This window comes from Podarcis filfolensis (genome assembly GCF_964270895.1).
Source record: "Podarcis filfolensis genome assembly, chromosome: 4".
Classification (NCBI taxonomy): Eukaryota; Metazoa; Chordata; class Lepidosauria; order Squamata; family Lacertidae; genus Podarcis; species Podarcis filfolensis.
In genome coordinates this window covers 83,088,441-83,107,434 of record NC_139607.1, presented here as the reverse complement: position 1 = coordinate 83,107,434, position 18,994 = coordinate 83,088,441, and the positions used below count along the sequence as shown (strand labels likewise).

General features: G+C 42.8%; 1 protein-coding gene across 1 annotated transcript; it reads right to left on the bottom strand.

Annotated features, from left to right (window-relative positions):
• Positions 1 to 449: 449 nt before the first annotated feature.
• Positions 450 to 18,766, bottom strand: LOC310760569 (vitelline membrane outer layer protein 1-like). Its single transcript, XM_083609333.1, has 4 exons — positions 18,675 to 18,766; positions 3,247 to 3,438; positions 2,184 to 2,284; positions 450 to 1,805 (listed from the first exon to the last, which is right to left on the bottom strand). The coding sequence occupies exons 2-4, from the start codon at positions 3,415 to 3,417 to the stop codon at positions 1,514 to 1,516; spliced, it is 564 nt and encodes a 187-aa protein (XP_083465459.1). The 5' UTR covers positions 3,418 to 3,438; positions 18,675 to 18,766; the 3' UTR covers positions 450 to 1,513.
• Between the last annotated feature and the right edge of the window lie 228 nt (positions 18,767 to 18,994).

Sequence of the window (18,994 nt, the reverse complement as noted above, 5' to 3'; positions counted from 1 at the left end):
GACAATTTCACTATATTGCACTAGTGATTTATTGTCTACTCCTTAAATGGCCTGGGAGCAGCTTACCTCAAGGATCACCTCCTCCCAGGTCTACTTATGGATATCATCATCAGAGGCTCTCTTCCAGTGCTCCTGGATTCAGGGTCTTATAAGTGGTGTCAGCCTAGTTATGAAATGCCTTCCCTGGAAAGGCCCACCTGGTGCCATCTTTGTGGTATTTATTGTCCGAAGTTTTAAAACTGAACCTTTGTATTCATAGGGTTTTTGAGGCGTGCTGTATATTTTTTAGTGATGTTGTATATTCATCTTCACAAAGTGGCTTACAACCAGCCATTAGTGCACTTTAGGGAGCAATCCTATGTTTCTTAGAGGGCATTGCCCTGTCCCAGTTCTCTTTTGGCAACATGTCTTCCCACACCTCTTCATTTCACTTTAGGAAGCTGTTGTGCAAACTTCCGGCTTACTGCATTCTGAGGCCTTTTCCTCCTCTTAGCCAGGTGACCTCTGCATCTTCCTAGGGCTGAGCACTATGGGAAGCAGCTCCTCCTAACCCACTTCTGTCTGCCACGACCACAAGAGGTGAATGTCTCGCCTTGTCACCCCTAGTTTGCTCACACACACTCTGACACACGTACTGCCTGTATCTCCTCTTCCTGCTCCTCTCACAGCTGATAAGAAGGGACACACTTACTCTTCATTTCATTTCATTTTTATTGGTGAAAGAACAGAACAGGCAATCAATGATATTATAGAAAGATGTCTCTCCTGTACTTGTGTATGAGAGAAATAATCAAAAGGAATTCAGTAAGAGAAAATAACATATATAGTCTATGCTGTCAGAAAATTTAGTATTCCGGTGATTCATAAATGAACGTCATTCCGGCGTTCAATATATTTGTCTGGCGAATGTCTTTTTTATTAATATTTTCAATGAGTTTTACTGTAACAGCAAAAGAGTGAACTATAACGAAATGTATCTCAAATGATACAGAGAATGAACCAAACATTTTCCCCAAACATAACATGAGGGTTAGCGTGTGTAATATTTTAAGGCTTAATTGAAACAAGAGAATCACTTAGCTGGTTTTTATGATCTGGTGCATGACTACTACATTCTAAGCAAGCTTGATTTTTTTTTTTTAAGCAGCCTAAATATACTTGAAAGTTGAAAGAGACCCCAGAGATTTCCAAAATCATGCTATATTCTGTCTAAATACAATCCCTTTATCTTATTCAGGGGGTGGGGAATCGGTGACCCCTCCAACAGACGAGTCACTGCTGCTTACAAGGAAGGACAGAAAGAGAAGCAGTCGGCACAGTGCAAACACACCAGCAGGAGTACTGGATTGGCTCTGCCAGTGTGTTTGCACCACACCAAGCTCCCCAATGACTTGCCCCTCTCCCTTCCAGCAAGCAGCAGCAGTTCAGCTGTCAGGAGGCCAGGTAAGCACCACCAGTCCACCCTGCCATCCTCTACTGCCAGTGGAAGAGGGTTGTGCAACAGGGTGGTGGATCAGTCACAACAGAACATCTTCACGTCACGAAGTTCTACTTTGCCAAGCATTTGATTCTCATTCGCCACCCTTGTTTGGATGCCACATATGAAGCCCCTAGGGCAGCGCTTGCTCATTTTGCCCTCTTCCATCCGTTCAAAGATATCTTTCTTCACTTTAGCCCCACCACTGCAGAGGACCTCAAGGTTACTGACTGCATGAGGAATTAGCGGTTGAGGTAATTCAATAGTCAAAGAAAAGGACACCATGTTGCCTTGGGGGCATTTCTGAACCGCAACCCATTCCCCGAGCCTGTAAAGAAAAGGACAAGGATGGCAATGTCTAAACAGAAATTTATATACCACAACTTTGTCAATGAATTTTTATTTTTAAAGTCTCTCCAGAGATATAATTCCAAATTAGAGCAAAAAGCTTTATTTCAGAAAGGATGTATAGAACAGATTCGCCTTCAAATGTGAACCAATTTGAATTTTGCCTCCATCCCTAGAAGTAAGTTTCACAGGACTTTGTGCAAGCAGGTATATTTTGGGGCTGTTAAACTCAGAGTGTGTCCAGATTACCATTTGCCTTTAATCTAGCATGAAATATTTCAATCTACCCCTCCCGCTCCTACCCCAAACTTCCAAGCAACAAGTTAATAAAGGAAGAGAAATTCAAAAAGCTACCCACTTTCCACTTTTAGACTCTACTGTTTTCCCGTCAGTGCAGTGGAGACGGATGCCCTTCAGAGTGAAATCTTTTCTATGGGCTTCATTTACATCTCTGCAAAACTGGTGGAGAACAGAGGGGGGGAAAGACTGGTGCTTCAATCTGCATCTGCAGTACTGGCAACATTTATGTGTGAGCAAAACAACATTTTTTCAGTGCAAATTTCTATGAAATACAATGATGGGGAAAAGCTTTACCTGTTTGTATTCTGTCTGTGAGACTTTTTATTATATTTGTGGTTACTGATTTATTTTGGGGCACTCTACTCCACCCTCAAAAGAGGACAATATTTGCATACTACACAAAGCATATGCAAATTTAATGAAAAGCTATCCTCAGAGGTATCGGAGCCTCCGCTACGACCGAGCTGGAAAAGCTCATCCTCCGGTCGAGTCCTTCGGAATCGCCTCCAACGATGAATACCGACCTGAGCCTCTGATAAGGCTCCAGGCACGTTCCCTCATTACGCAGAGTATCCAGCAGCAGGGAAGGGCGAGAAATATGAGCTACATTGCAAAGAGTTTGATTTCTAGTTACGCAGACAGAAAAGCATACATCCGCTCTCTGTGAAAGCAGAGAGCAACTGGAAAACAAAGGAACAGGAAACCAGTAACATCACATCCGTCTCCCATCTTCCGTGAGACTTCCAACAGCCTGGAATCTCTGGAACGCAAAACAGAGTCTTGTGACTCCAAGCACTGCACAGTGGCAACACACGGAAACCTAACATGAGGACCCAGGCCATATACTGTGTGTTGGGGACAGAAAATCCTGTTGGCATGCCTGGGATTCAGTAATTAGTAAATTGAACTGTATATTAGATGAAACAGACTTAGCATCTTGGTGTTTCTGGGACCCTGCGTGGGTTCTGTGATAGAGGCTGCATTTTTCATTCTGTCTGCTGCTTTCCCTGCCCTTCTTTCTAAATAAAGGTGTTTGTTTGTGCTTTTCATATGTCTGTATAATATTGTGACCACGCCCTAGCATCAGGGTGTCAAAATTGAGACTATAGATAGGCATTTACCTTCATTTGGAATCCATTTGCATATCCCGTGGGACAGAATTCAGGTTTTCCCCATATACCATCGTTCCCTCCATTGGACACAGTGAGGACTGCATTATGTTTTCGGTCTTCTGCATCACAGAGATGGTAGGAGAAGAAGAGGAAGACCACAGCACTGACAGGGAACTCCATGGAAAGTGATCTGCACCAGACCTAGCTGCAAATATTAATTGGATGAATAACAGCCTTGAGAATTTATTCCTTAGGAATAGTGGCTCTTTCCTCTGGTCCCAAATTTGCATTTTCCTCTGGAGGGAAGTGCGGTTACTTTTGGTTGATGGAGTAAAATCAGTTGATGGCTTTTCTGACTACACCTTTTGATTTCTAACTAACTAAAGCGTGAATTTCTTACCCATCCTTCACCCTTGCCAAAATGTACAGCCGTACCTTGGTTCTTCAACAGAATCTGTTCCGGAAGCCCGTTCAACTTCCAAAAATGTTAAAAACCAAGGCACGGCTTCTGATTGGCTGCAGGAGCTTCTTGCACTCAATAGGAAGCCCCTTCATGGATCACTGCCTTGCCGTGGCGAAGGGGCTTGAAGAACTCAAAGAAGCTATGAACTATGCCGAGCAGGGCACCCAAGATGAACAGGTCATAGTGGAGAGTTTTGACCAAACGTGATCCACCTGGAGGAGGAACCAGCAAGCCACTCCAGTATCCCTGCCAAGAAAACTCCATGGACAAAGACAACAGGCATATAAAAGTTATGACGCTGGAAGATGAGCCCCTCAGGTCGGAAGGCATCCAACATGCTACTGGGGAAGAGCGGAGGACAAGTACAAGTAGATCCAGAGCTGATGAAGCGGCTGGGCTAAAGCTGAAAGGACGTTCAGTTGCGGATATGCCTGGAAGTGAAAGGAAAGTCCAATGCTGTAAAGAAAAATATTGCATAGGAACCTGGAATGTAAGAACCATGAACCTGGGTAAGTTGGATGTGGTCAAAAATGAGATGGCAAGAATAAATATTGACATCCTGGGCATCAGTGAACTAAAATGGACGGGAATGGGCGAATTCAGTTCGGATGACCATCATATCTACTACTGTGGGCAAGAAACCCGCAAAAGAAATGGAGTGGCCCTCATAGTCAACAAAAGAGTGGCGAAAGCAGTAGTGGGATGCAATCTCAAAAATGATAGAATGATCTCAATACGAATCCAAGGCAGACCTTTTAACATAACAGTAATCCAAGTTTATGCACCAACTACTGGTGCTGAAGAAACTGAAATTGACCAATTCTATGAGGACTTACAAGACCTTATAGAAGTGACACCAAAGAAGGATGTTCTTCTCATTATAGGGGATTGGAATGCTAAAGTAGGGAATCAAGAGATAAAAGGAACAACTGGCAAGTTTGGCCTTGGAGAGCAAAATGAAGCAGGGCAAAGGCTAATAGAGTTCTGTCAAGAGAACAAGCTGGTCATCACAAACACGCTTTTCCAACAACACAAGAGACGACTCTACACGTGGACATCACCAGATGGGCAGCATCAAAATCAGATTGATTATATTCTCTGCAGCCGAAGATGGAGAAGCTCAATACAGTCAGCAAAAACAAGACCTGGAGCTGACTGTGGCTCAGATCATCAGCTTCTTATAGCAAAATTCAAGCTTAAACTGAAGAAAGTAGGAAAAACCACTGGGCCGGTAAGATACAATCTAAATCAAATCCCTTATGAATACACAGTGGAAGTGAGGAACAGGTTTAAGGATTTAGATTTGCTAGACAGAGTGCCTGAAGAACTATGGATGGAGGCTCGCAACATTATACAGGAGGCAGCAACGAAAACCATCCCAATGAAAAGGAAATGCAAGAAAGCAAAGTGGCTGTCCAATGAGGCCTTACAAATAGCGGGGGAGAGAAGGCAAGCAAAATGCGAGGGAGATAGAGAAAGATACAGGAAATTGAATGCATATTTCCAAAAAATAGCAAGGAGAGACAAGAAGGCCTACTTAAACGAGCAATGCAAAGAAATAGAGGAAAACAACAGAATGGGAAGAACCAGAGATCTGTTCAAGAAAATTGGAGATATGAAAGGAACATTTCGTTCAAAGATTGCCATAATAAAGGACAAAAGTGGTAAGGACCTAACAGAAGCAGAAGACATCAAGAAGAGGTGGCAAGAATACACAGAGGAATTATACCAGAAAGATATGGATGTCTCGTACACCCCAGGTAGTGGGGTTGCTGAGCTTGAGCCAGACATCCTGGAGAGTGAAGTCAAATGGGCCTTAGAAAGCACTGCAAATAACAAGGCCAGTAGAAGTGATGGTATTCCAGCTGAACTGTTTAAAATTTTAAAAGATGATGCTGTTAAGGTGCTACACTCAATAGGCCAGCAAGTTTGGAAAACTCAGCAGTGGCCAGAGGATTGGAGAAGATCAGTCTACATCCCAATCCCAAAGAAGGGCAGTGCTAAAGAATGCTCCAGCTACCGCACAATTGCACTCATTTCACATGCTAGCAAGGTTATGCTTAAAATTCTACAAGGAAGGCTCAAGCAGTATGTGGACCGAGAACTCCCAGAAGTGCAAGCTGGATTTAGAAGAGGCAGAGGAACCAGAGACCAAATTGCAAACATGCGCTGGATTATGGAGAAAGCTAGAGAGTTCCAGAAAGACATCTACTTCTGCTTCATTGACTATGCAAAAGCCTTTGACTGTGTCGACCACAGCAAACTATGGCAAGTTCTTAAAGAAATGGGAGTGCCTGATCACCTCATCTGTCTCCTGAGAAATCTCTATGTGGGACAAGAAGCTACAGTTAGAACTGGATATGGAACAACTGATTGGTTCAAAATTGGGAAAGGAGTACGACAAGGCTGTATATTGTCTCCCTGGTCATTTAACTTATATGCAGAATTCATCATGCGAAAGGCTGGGCTGGATGAATCCCTAGCCGGAATTAAGATTGCTGGAAGAAATATCAACAACCTCAGATATACAGATGACACAACCTTGATGGCAGAAAGTGAGGAGGAATTAAATAACCTTTTATTGAGGGTGAAAAAGGAGAGCGCAAAATATGGTCTGAAGCTCAACATCAAAAAAAACGAAGATCATGGCCACTGGTCCCATCACCTCCTGGCAAATAGAAGGAGAAGTAATGGAGGCAGTGAGAGATTTTACTTTCTTGGGCTCCATGATCACTGCAGATGGTGACAGCAGCCACGAAATTAAGAGACGCCTGCTTCTTGGGAGGAAAGCAATGACCAACCTAGACAGCATCTTAAAAAGTAGAGACATCACCTTGCCAACAAAGGTCCGTATAGTAAAAGCTATGGTTTTCCCAGTAGTGATGTATGGAAGTGAGAGCTGGACCATAAAGAAGGCTGATCGCCGAAGAATTGATGCTTTTGAATTATGGTGCTGGAGGAGACTCTTGAGAGTCCCATGCACTGCAAGAAGATCAAAACTATCCATTCTTAAGGAAATCAGCCCTGAGTGCTCACTGGAAAGACAGATCGTGAAGCTGAGGCTCCAATACTTTGGCCACCTCATGAGAAGAGAAGACTCTCTGGAAAAGACCCTGATGTTGGGAAAGATGGAGGGCACAAGGAGAAGGGGACAACAGAGGACGAGATGGTTGGATAGTGTCTTCGAAGCTACAAACATGAGTCTGACCAAACTGCGGGAGGCAGTGGAAGACAGAAGTGCCTGGCGTGCTCTGGTCCATGGGGTCACGAAGAGTCAGACACGACTAAACGACTAAACAACAACAGGAAGCCACGGAAACCCCGTCAGATGTTTGGGTTCCAAAGAACATTTGCAAACCAGAACACTCACTTCCAGGTTTGCAGCATTCAGGAGCCAAAACGTTCGAGTCGCAAGGCATTCAACAACCAAGTTGTTGTATTTCCTATGTCTTGGCAATTTGACCTTCCTATTAAAACTCCCCCTCCAATTTCTTTTTCTCTTTTTCTAAAGGGATTTCGCGCTCTCTCGCTCTCTCTCTCGCTCTCTCTCTCTCTCTCTCTCTCTCTCTCACACACACACACACACACAGTCTCAGGTGTAAGATAGAAGGGAGAAATTATAACACCTAGGGATGGAAATACAAATTGTCATTTAACTTGAAATAAACACATGCTTCCTTTTTTTAAAATAATGTTTATTGAAGTTTTAAAAGTTACAAAAAGAAAAAGTAAGCAAAAACAAAACAACACATCACAATAAAAAAAGAAAGAAAAAGAAAAAAATACAAAAAATACAAAAAGATAAAATCCATTAAAAAAAAAACACAGCAACTCTTCCCATAATTTATCTTTCATTTACTTGTTTCATTGACCTCCTCACACTTCCCTTTTTTGTATTCTAGTTCAGTTAACATTTCAGCAAATCCTTTCCATCTTTTCCAATTTTTGTCCTGTAATTTATCTTAATATAATGTAACTTTACTTTCCCTCCTTTCACCAATTAACAGTCTGTTTTTTCCTAAACCTTTATGACATTTCTGCTAAAACCACATAACTTCATTCCAACATCCTTCTAACATTCATTAATTTTACAATGTTTCTGTAGATAGTCTTTAAAGAAATAAACACATACTTCCTATCAGCCCCAAATAGCTCAATAAAGTAAAATGATTTAGGGTGAAGACAGGTGTAACATTTAAATAGAATTGACAGGAGACTCCACTCAGCTACCTGCCATCATCACAATTTATTTGGCAGCTACACATACTAGCAAGTAGAAAGAAAGAAAGAATGAATGAATGAATGAATGAATAAATGGAGGAAAGTACTTCCGCTACATTTGTCTTTCTTGCTCCAGCCTGCTCTTGTTTTTCACCTCAAGGGGTGTCCCCTAAGTGCATTCCTGTAAGTGTAATTTTGTGTACCTGTGTGCACTATAGCTGAGGTGCACAAATCAATCAGTGTACACTCTTTGACATAAGTACTAGTATAAGTATAGAGAAAGGATACACTTCTGCCCAGTGTAATGTGTGCATAAGCCTAAAGACTTGTGCCTAATGCCGTAAAGATGGAGATGAACTTAGCAACAGCTGGTTCCTTCAGATGGAGGATGAATGACTCCCTATTTAGAGATGAAGAGGTGTACAAAAAGGCCCAGAAAACGGTGAAAGATTATTTTGGGATAAATCTGAGAACAGAGGTGGAGAAAAGAGTAATTTGGGACGCAAGTAAAGCCGTTATGCGAGGATTTTTAATACAGCAGAACGCTATAAAAAGGAAGAGACAGAATGAGAAGAAGGATAAGATTCTGGAAAGGATAAAAGAAGGAGAAAAAAAACTGAGATCAAAGCCAAAGTCCCATGAAATTTTGAGAGAAATTAAGCTTTATCAGAGGCAGTACATGGAACTGATGAATCAGGAGATAGAATGGAAAATAAAACAAATGAGACAAAAGACATTTGAATCGGCAGACAAATGTGGGAAACTTCTGGCATGGCAATTGAAGAAGAGACAAAAACTGAATATGGTTACAAGCCTAGAAGTTGATGGAAGGAACATTTATAGACCAAATGAGATTAGAACTGTTTTCAGAGTTATTTCAGGAGACTTTATGCACAAGGGCCGGTGAATGAAAAAGAGATAGAAGAATTTCTTAAAAAACATGGATTACAAAAAATTTCTGAACAAAGCAAAGTGACTTTGAACCAGAAGATAACTGAGCAAGAAATAGAGGGAGCCATTCAAAATATGCAATTGGGAAAATCTCCAGGACCAGATGGATTGACTTCCAGATACTACAAAGCTCTGAAAGAATGGCTGGTACAACCGTTGAAGGAAGTCTGTAATGAAATTTTAGAGGGGAAGAAGGCACCCGAATCGTGGAAAGAAGCGTATATTACACTTATACCAAAATCTGAGACTGAGAAGAACCAGATTAAGAACTACCGCCCTATATCATTACTTAATGTGGATTACAAAATTTTTGCAGACATTTTGGCAAAAAGACTGAAGAGAGTTTTGGTGGGAGAGATTCACAAAGACCAGGCTGGCTTTCTTCCAGGAAGACATTTATCTGACAATGTGAGAAACATAATAGATATTATGGAATTATTAGAAGCCAATATTAATACTAAGGCAGTATTAATATTTGTGGACACGGAGAAAGCCTTTGACAATATCTCTTGGAGCTTTATGAAAAAGAATCTTGAAGGGATGGGGGTAGGCCAAGGTTTTGAGAATGGTATAGGTGCAATTTATTCTGAACAAAAAGCAAAATTAATTGTAAATAATGTGGTTACTGAAGAATTTGCTATTGAAAAAGGGACACGACAGGGGTGCCCAATATCCCCATTACTTTTTATATCTGTCTTGGAGGTTTTATTAAACATGATCAGAGGGGACCAGCTGGTCAAAGGGATTCAGGTCGGAGCTAAACAATATAAACTGAGAGCGTTTGCAGACGACCTAGTATTAACTTTACAAGAGCCAGACACTAGTACGAAAAGAGTTTTAGAGCTAATACAAGTATTTGGTCAAGTAGCAGGTTTTAAGCTGAATAAACAGAAAACGAAAGTACTGGAGAAAAATCTAACAGTTGCTGAAAGAGAGAGGTTTCATAGTGAAACTGAATTAATGGTAGCAAAGAAAGTGAAATACCTGGGGATTGATTTGACATCTAAGAATGTGAACTTATTTAAAGACAATTATGAGAAATGTTGGACAGAAGTTAAGAAAGATCTAGAAATATGGTCAAATTTGAGACTTTCCTTGTTAGGCTGTTATTAAGATGAATGTTTTGCCGAGAATGCTGTTTTTGTTTCAAACATTACAGATTGTGGATAAAATGGACTGTTTCAAGAGGTGGCAGAAAGATATATCTAGATTTGTCTGGCAGGGCAAAAAGCCCAGAATAAAATTTAAGATATTAACTGATGCAAAAGAAAGAGGGGGGTTTGCCCTGCCAGACTTAAAACTGTATTATGAATCAGCGGCTTTTTGCTGGCTGAAAAACTGGCTACTTCTTGAGAACACAGACATTTTGGATCTGGGAGGGTTTAATAACAGGTTTGGTTGGCATGCATATATATGGTATGACAAGGTAAAAACTCACAAAGGTTTCAAAAACCATATTGTCAGGAAAGCACTATATAATGTTTGGATTCGGTATAAAGATTTGTTGGAAAACAAAACCCCTAGGTGGCTGTCACCAATGGAAGCTAAGGAAGTGAAAAAACTTAATATGGAATCTAAATGGCCAAAATACTGGGAAATTATAGAACAAGAGGGGGGAAAAGTGAAACTACAGAGTTATGAGAAATTGAAGTCTAAAGTAAGAGACTAGCTTCATTATTACCAGATAAATGAAGTATTCAAACAGGACAGGAAAATTGGCTTTCAGGTGGAGAGATCAAAATTAGAAACAGAATTGTTAGAACCCAATACTAAGAATTTGTCAAGAATGTACAACTTGCTGTTGAAATGGAATACACAGGATGAGACGGTTAAATCAGCTATGATTAAATGGGCACAAGACATTGGTCATGACATTATGTTTGCTGACTGGGAACAGTTATGGACCACCGGTATAAAGTTTACGGCATGTAATGCCTTAAGAGAGAATATTATGAAAATGATTTATAGGTGGTACATGACTCCAGTCAAGCTTGCAAAAATCTATCATTTGCCCACTAATAAATGCTGGAAATGTAATGAAACTGAAGGTACTTTCTACCACCTTTGGTGGACGTGCCCAAGGATTAAGGTCTTCTGGGAAATGATCTATAATGAAATTAAGAAGGTCCTTAAGTGTACCTTTCATAAGAAACCAGAGGCCTTTCTCCTGGGCATGGTAGGTCAATTGGTGTCAAGGAAAGATAGGACGTTCTTTATGTATGCTACAACAGCAGCAAGAGTTCTTTTAGCAAAGTATTGGAAGACACAAGAACTACCCACGCTGGAAGAGTGGCAGACGAAGGTGATAGACTATATGGGATTGGCTGAGATGACTGGCAGAATCCGCGACCAAGGAAAAGAGACGGTGGAAGAAGATTGGAAGAAATTTAAAGTTTATCTTAAGAACTGTTGTAAAATCAATGAGTGCTAAAATGTCATGGGTAACGTAAAACAGAATTGCAGCGATAAATGATTGGGTGAGAGAAAAAGGATTAAAGAAAGTGAATTATAAGTAATTGAAATTAGGGGTTGCTGAAAAAGTTTAAAACAGGGATGCAGAAAAGGGAGGTATGGGGAAGTCATTGAAATAAGGCTTAAGAAAAAGAGGTTATGAAATTATACGTGTTTATATGTTTGTTTGTCTATGTATTGTTAGTTGTAATGTGTTTTAATTCATGTTGGAAAATCAATAAAAATTTATTAAAAAAAAAGACTTGTGCCTAACTGAAGGTGGGTGAGTTTTCCTTACTTCTGTCTCTGCCTAATGCCTTAGGCTCATAGTAGAGCCAATCACCTTCCCACCAGCTCTACAGGGAAGAGGTACCCTGTAGCCAACCCATCCTTAAGCATCTTGGAACTTATGGTAGCAAACTCACAGCATTATTAATTCCACACCAGAGCACCAGTTTGAAAAACAGTTGGAAACTGTTCCTAAGAGATGAACCGGCCCTCTTTCCCATGGCTTTGCAGGGGACAGTGGGAAATACCGGTGAGCTTCTGCAGGCACCAGTATTCTGCTAGTCTTACTAAAGTCTGGTGTTGGTGGGAGAGGGATAGACAACACAGAGGGAGTAGATATATTTCTTCTGCAGAACTCTTTATAATAGCCATTTTTTGCCTACAAAAAAAAAAGTATTCAGCTTGGACTATGTGCCTCCAACATCAGGAACACAGGAAATTGCCTTATTCTAAGTCAGGCCATTGGTTATCTAGCTTAGTTCTGTCTACACTAGAGCTACTCTCCAAAGTTTCAGACAGGGGACTTCCCAGCCGTACTAGGAGATGCTGGAGGATACCCGGGACCTCCTGCAACACTGATCTACAAATTTTTACATGGAAAGGGCATAGCCTTGCAGCGCCCCTTAGGCCAACCTTCCCCACCCTGGTAAATTCCATATGCTCTGGACTGCAACTCCCATCATCCCCAGCCAGCAAACACGGTGCTGGTTCCAGCTGATGGGAATTGTAGTCCAGAACATCTAGAGATCACAAGGTCGGGGGATGCTGCCAAAGATTTGCAACACTTCCAAAGGAATGCATCGTTAAATACCCTGAAATCTTTTGTGAAAAGCGGAGTACACTTTTCACAAAACATAGGACCTATTAACACTAACAAAAATGCTTGACTGGATCCCCACTGGTTACTGGCTACTGATCAGGCCTCTGTAATTCTGGCCATGTTGCAACCCTTGTCTTCCCTTACCAAACTTCTCAGAGCAGAGCAAGGTAGTTCTACTTACTGTCTCTCAGCTGCCAGGCAGAATGAAAGCGTCCTTGAGCCGAGTGAGGAAATATGAATGTGAGCAGGGGATTTAAAGGGGGCAGGACAATGAAGTGTAGGAACTCTCTGTCCTGAGCAACACCTCCTCTGAGCCATCACAAAGCAGAGCATTGGGCAGGCTATGAAATCTTCTTTGTCCTGCCCCCCCATTACCAGTAGCCTTTAGGAAATGCCTCCACAACCAGAACCCATTTGCCTGTGGGAGTGGGGAGGGCTGTCAGAAGGGTGAGGACATCATGTCAGTGCCAAAGACCAGTACTGTGCACTGTGCTTTAGAACAGGATTCAGCAAGTTGCTGCTCTGTGATCCATTATCAAAAACAGGGAGTGATCTACCACCCAGGGATGGGTGCAGGGTGGGCAGGCAGGTACTGGCTGCTTCCCCCGAGGGTGGCAGGGATGGATGCAGGGTGGGCCAGCACCTAGCTGTCTCCCCCCCCCAAGCCAGCCCTTTCTTTCTCTCTCTCCCTCCCTCCCCCAGCAGCTCTCTCTCCCACCCCCCACTCAAACCAGTTGGGCTGCGGAGCTGTCCTGTGCAAAACTTCTCCTACCCTGAAATATACTTGGAGTCCTGCAGTGATTTCGTGCTCTTTATTGCTGCTTGTAAAACAGTGATTGAATTCCCCCTCCCCCCAAAAAAACCAACAACCTCGGGTCTTTATATACATTATTTACACAATGAGTCCCGTCTGATTGGCTGATTCTGCTTCCCTCCTGGAGCATGATGGGTCTTCTCCTGCAGGCCAATCAGTTGTTGCATTCTACGATCCTACCAGCCTAATAGGCTGATTAACTTCCTCCTGGAGCCTGATTGGTCTTCTCCTGCAAGCCAATCAGTTGTTGCATTCTAGGATCCTACCTGCCTATTGTTCTAGGATCCAAGCTTAGTACATAACATACCCACACCCCCAAAACAGCATGCGATCTCTCTTCCCCCTTGTCAACAGGAGCCACGCAGCTGATGTGGATCCCAATAGCGCCTGCCCTCCCCCTCCCCCTCCCCCTCCCCTTCCCACGTGGCTCCTCCTCGTGCCTCCCTCTGTCTCCAGCAGCCACCCCCTTCCCCATTGGGAAAACCATGCTAAGCCTGCCTCCTGCGCCTGCACCTCTGCATCTGATGTTGCAGAGAAAGGCCCTGAGACTGACCACAAACAACCCCACGGTTGACTGGGAGTCTCATGATTGACATGTTGTTACATGCCTGGCTTAGAGGGTAGCATGAGACTCTTAATCTCAGGGTTGTGGGTTTGAACCCTACATAATGCATTGCACGGGATGGGACTAGATGACTCTCATAGTCCTTTCCAACTCTATTACTCTATGATTCTATTATTATTTTCACTATTCCTAAATAACTTATGTGCACAAATTTGTTCAAGAAAGTTTTTTAAGGGAGGATCATGGACATTCTCAAGTGGAGGTAGGAAGATATGAGGGCAAAAAGAGCAGTGCTGCCTTTTTAACCTGTGGAGGCAGGAACATGAAAACTCAGAGGGACCAAAAACAATGGAAATGGTTGACAACACAGACACACATTCATTGACTGGGTCGTCAACTCCAAATACCTGACTGTTTGGACTAATGAAGGCAAATTCAAAGCGATAAAACGTGGATTCCTAGTGAGTTACAGCTCAAATGAGGACAAGTCCCAAGACAGATTTTATTTTTACAAGAAACACTTGTTATAGTCCACAGACCTACATTTACTCCATAGGATGTGTAAGAGATAAACATATGCTTCAGCTTATTTTATTTCTTTTTTAACAGTGAAAGAACAGAACAGGCGGTCAACGAATCAGTGGCGTAGCGTGGGGGGTGCAGGGGGGGCGGGCCGCACCGGGCGCAACATCTGGGGTTAGGGCAAATCCATTGGTTAGGGGGCGCAAATCCACAGGTTAGGGGGCGCAAATCCACGGGTTGGGGGCGCAAATTACTTGCCTTGCCCCGGGTGCTGACAACCCACGCTACGCCACTGCAACGAATGTATTATAGAAAGATGTCTCTCATGTGTTTTTCTGTATGAGAGAAATAATCAAAAGGAATTCTGTAAGAGGAAATAACATATATAGTTTCTGTTGTCACAAAATTTGGTATTCCAATGATTCATAAATGAACTTCATTCCATCTTTCAATAAATTTGTCTGGTGAATATCTTTTTTATAATATTTTCACTGAGTTTTAATATAACAACAAAAAAGTGAACTGTAACAAAGTATCAAATGACACAGAGAATTAACCAAACATTTTCCCTAAACGTAACATGAGGGTTAGTGTGTGTAATATTTTAAGACTTAATTGAAACAAGAGAATTACTTAGCTTTTTTAATGATCTGGTGCATGTCTACTTCATTATAAGTAAGTTTATGTTGTTGTTGTTGTTGTTGTTGTTGTTGTTGTTGTTGTTGTCCACATATGCTTGTAGCAGTTGAAAATTGAAAGAGAACCCAGAGATTTCCAAAATCATGCTATATTCTGTCTAAATACAATCGCCTTATCTGATTCAGGGGGAGGGGAATCAGTGATCCCTCCAACAGATGAGTCACTGCTGCTTACAAGGAAGGACAGAAAGAGAAGCAGTCGGCACAGTGCAAACACACCAGCAGGAGTACTGGATTGGCTCTGCCAGTGCGTTTGCACCACACCAAGCTCCCCAATGACTTGCCCCTCTCCCTTCCAGCAAGCAGCAGCAGTTCAGCTGTCAGGAGGCCAGGTAAGCACCACCACTGCACACTGTCATCCTCTGCTGCCAGCGGACGAGGGCTGTGCAGCAGGGTGGCAGATCAGTCACAACAGAACATCCGCACATCATTAAGTCCTGTCATATCAGAACTGTTTTGGTTATCTTCCACCTTTGTTTGGATGCCACATATGAAGCCCGTAGTGCAGTTGCTGCTCCAGGGGCCAAATTTCTCCCAGGATGGAGACTTGCCCTTCAGTGTAGACCCATCATCACACATGAAATGAATGTTATTGGCTGCTGTATCATCAAATACCCCTTGTGGTGGTTCCACACTCATAGAAAAGGACACCAGGTTGCCTCTTTTGCATTTCTCAATCTCACTCCATGTTCCAAGCCTGTAAAAAGAAAAGACAACGACGGCAATGTCCAAATTAAAGTTCATACACTGCCCTTTGTCAGAAACATAAACTTACAGATCCGTCTTCTGAAGAAATGATTCCAAATTAGAGCAAAATTCATAGCCTACTCAGTTATTATAACATTCCCCTGTATGCATGCTCAATATTCTCTTCCTGTGGCCTTCTGGGGGTGAGGAGTTACTTCTGGGATTAGATATAAACACAAAACTACCCATATTGGTTCCCTATTGCAAGTATTTAGTCTCCATTTGCACTGGCATTTACCATTCTTCTGGATGGAATTCTGCCTCCTTTGTAATTGGCGTTTTATACTGAGTCTCTTTCTCTCTGCTTCTTTATTTTAACAATGTTTGGGGTTTTGCTGCATTGTGTCAGAAACATAGACCAACACAGAACTAGCACTGTGAAGCCTCAGTCTGAACTTATTTACCTGGGAATAAGTAGAGATAAGTGAACCTATCAGTTCTGGTTTCTCTCCATTTCATAATTTTTCCAGTCTTTAAGTTCCCATGTCAGTTTTTAATTACCGTATTTTTTGCTCTATAAGACTCACTTTTTCCCTCCTAAAAAGTAAGGGGAAATGTGTGTGCGTCTTATGGAGCGAATGCAGACTGCGCAGCTATCCCAGAAGCCAGAACAGCAAAAGGGATTGATGCTTTCACTGCACAGCGATCCCTCTTGCTATTCTGGCTTCTGAGATTCAGAATATTTTTTTTCTTGTTTTCCTCCTCCCAAAACTAGGTGCGTCTTGTGGTCTGGTGTGTCTTATAGAATGAATATTACAGTATTTTTTTAAAGGCGTCATGGAAGATCTGTGAGGATTTTAGTGCAATTCTTCTTATTTAACTAAGAAACTATGTATATATGACTGGGTTGTAATAAAACAGTGGGCTATACCACTGAGTCTCTTGGGCTTGCTGGTTGGAAGGTCGGCATTTTGAATCCGTGCATCAAGGTGAGCTCCCGTTGCTCTGTAGATAAGTAGATAAATAGGTCCCGCTGTGACAGGAAAATAAATGGAGTGTCCGTATGCTCTGGTTTCCATCACGGTGTCCATTGCACCAGAAGTGGTTTAGTCATGCTGGCCACATGACCCGGAAAACTATCTGTGGACAAACGCCGGCTTCCTCAGCCTGAAAGTGAGATGAGCACCGCACCCCATAGTCGCCTTTGACTGGACTTAAACGTCCAGGGGTCCTTTACCTTTACATTTTACCTTACACACACTCTGCCCTAGTATGTGCATTTCAGTACACATTACTTGCCTGGAGAACTGTAGTGCAAAATCTGAAGAAGTGTGAATTTCACAGGATAGCTGTGTTTTGGTTTGTGTATTGTTTCAGAAAGGATGAATAAAGTAGCTTCACTTTCAAATGTGAGCCAAACTGAATTTCTCCTCCACCGCTGCCTGTTGGAAGGTTACAGGGCCTGCTGTGGCTGTAGAGACCGATAAGGGCAAGATACGTCTTGACATATGGTTGTCAAGCCTCTGCTTAAAGACCTCCAAAGAAAGAGACTCCACCACACTCCTTGGCAGCAAATTCCACTGTCGAACAGCTCTTACTGTCAGGAAGTTCTTCCTAATGTTTAGGTGGAATCTTCTTTCTTGTAGTTTGGATCCATTGCTCCGTGTCCGCTTCTCTGGAGCAGCAGAAAACAACCTTTCTCCCTCCTCTATGTGACATCCTTTTATATATTTGAACATGGCTATCATATCACCCCTTAACCTCCTCTTCTCCAGGCTAAACATGCCCAGCTCCCTTAGCCGTTCCTCATAAGGCATCGTTGCCCTCCTCTGGACACGTTCCAGTTTGTCAGTGTCCTTCTTGAACTGTGGTGCCCAGAACTGGACACAGTACTCCAGGTGAGGTCTGACCAGAGCAGAATACAGTGGCACTATTACTTCCCTTGATCTAGATGCTATACTCCTATTGATGCAGCCCAGAATTGCATTGGCTTTTTTAGCTGCCTCGTCACACTGTTGGCTCATGTCAAGTTTGTGGTCAACCAAGACTCCTAGATCCTTTTCACATGTACTGCTCTCAAGCCAGGTGTCACCCATCTTGTATTTGTGCCTCTCATTTATTTTTTTTGCCCAAGTGCAATACTTTACATTTCTCCCTGTTAAAATTCATTGTCTTATTGCAGCTGGGACAGATGAAGGCATCCGGTTGTGGCGATGCAGATGCTCCATGGTGTTTCTTCTTTCTGCGCTCCTCCCAGTGGTCATTCCCTTTCTGGTCACTGCTATGGATGCACAAACTGACTGTCTGCCTTCAGGCAGCATGGTCATCTGCAAGGGATTCCCATATGGTGGGGTTGATGTTGTCAGCCTTCAGGCCACATTTGCAGACATCCATGTAACACAGAGTTGGTCTGCCAACAAGTCTGGTGGTGCCTGAAGCCAGCTCTGCAAAGAGCACATCCTTGGGAATCCTGCCATCTTCCATTCTGTCTACATGACCAAGCCAGCATAGACGTCGCTGAGACAAGAGCACAAACATGGAGTTGGGCATACCTACCCCTAGCTGTAAGTTCCACTAAACACAGTGGGATTTACCTTTGTGTAGGCATGTATATTTTCCAGTTAAATTCTGTGACAGTTTTGGAGTGTGTCCAAATTACCATTGCCTTTAATCTAGCATGAAATAATTCAAACTACCCAGTGGCAGAGCAACATGCTGCAGCCCCTGGAGCGGAGAACAGGTGGGGGCGTGGCAGGCGCACGTCCCAGGGGTGTGGCATGTTGCCCGCAGGGTGCAGTGCGCATACCGGGGGGTGGCACCCTTTCCCCAAATGCTGCCCGGGCCGGTGAGCTCCCCCATCCCCCCTCCATACGCCAGTGAAACTACCCCTCCTTCTCCTACCCCAAACTCCCAAGCAACAAAGTTATAAAGGAAGAGAAAGCAAAAATGCTACTCACAATCCACTGGTAGACTCTATTGCTTTGCCATCAGTGCAGTGGAGACGGATACCATTCAGAGACGTGTCATCTTTCCAGAACTTTAAAGGAGAGTATGGATCTACCTGGTGGAGAACAGAAAAAGAGGCTGCGATTAAAGCTGGTGCTGCAGTCCATGTCTGCAGTACTGCCAAGATTTATGCATGAGTAAAGTATCACATTTTCAGTGGGAATTTCCTATGTGCAAAGGCTTGCAATGGCATAGCTAGCTCCACAATGAGCAGTACTAGCTCAAGTCATGTGCACTCAATTGCCCTCAGGTGCTGGTCACATGAGCCAGA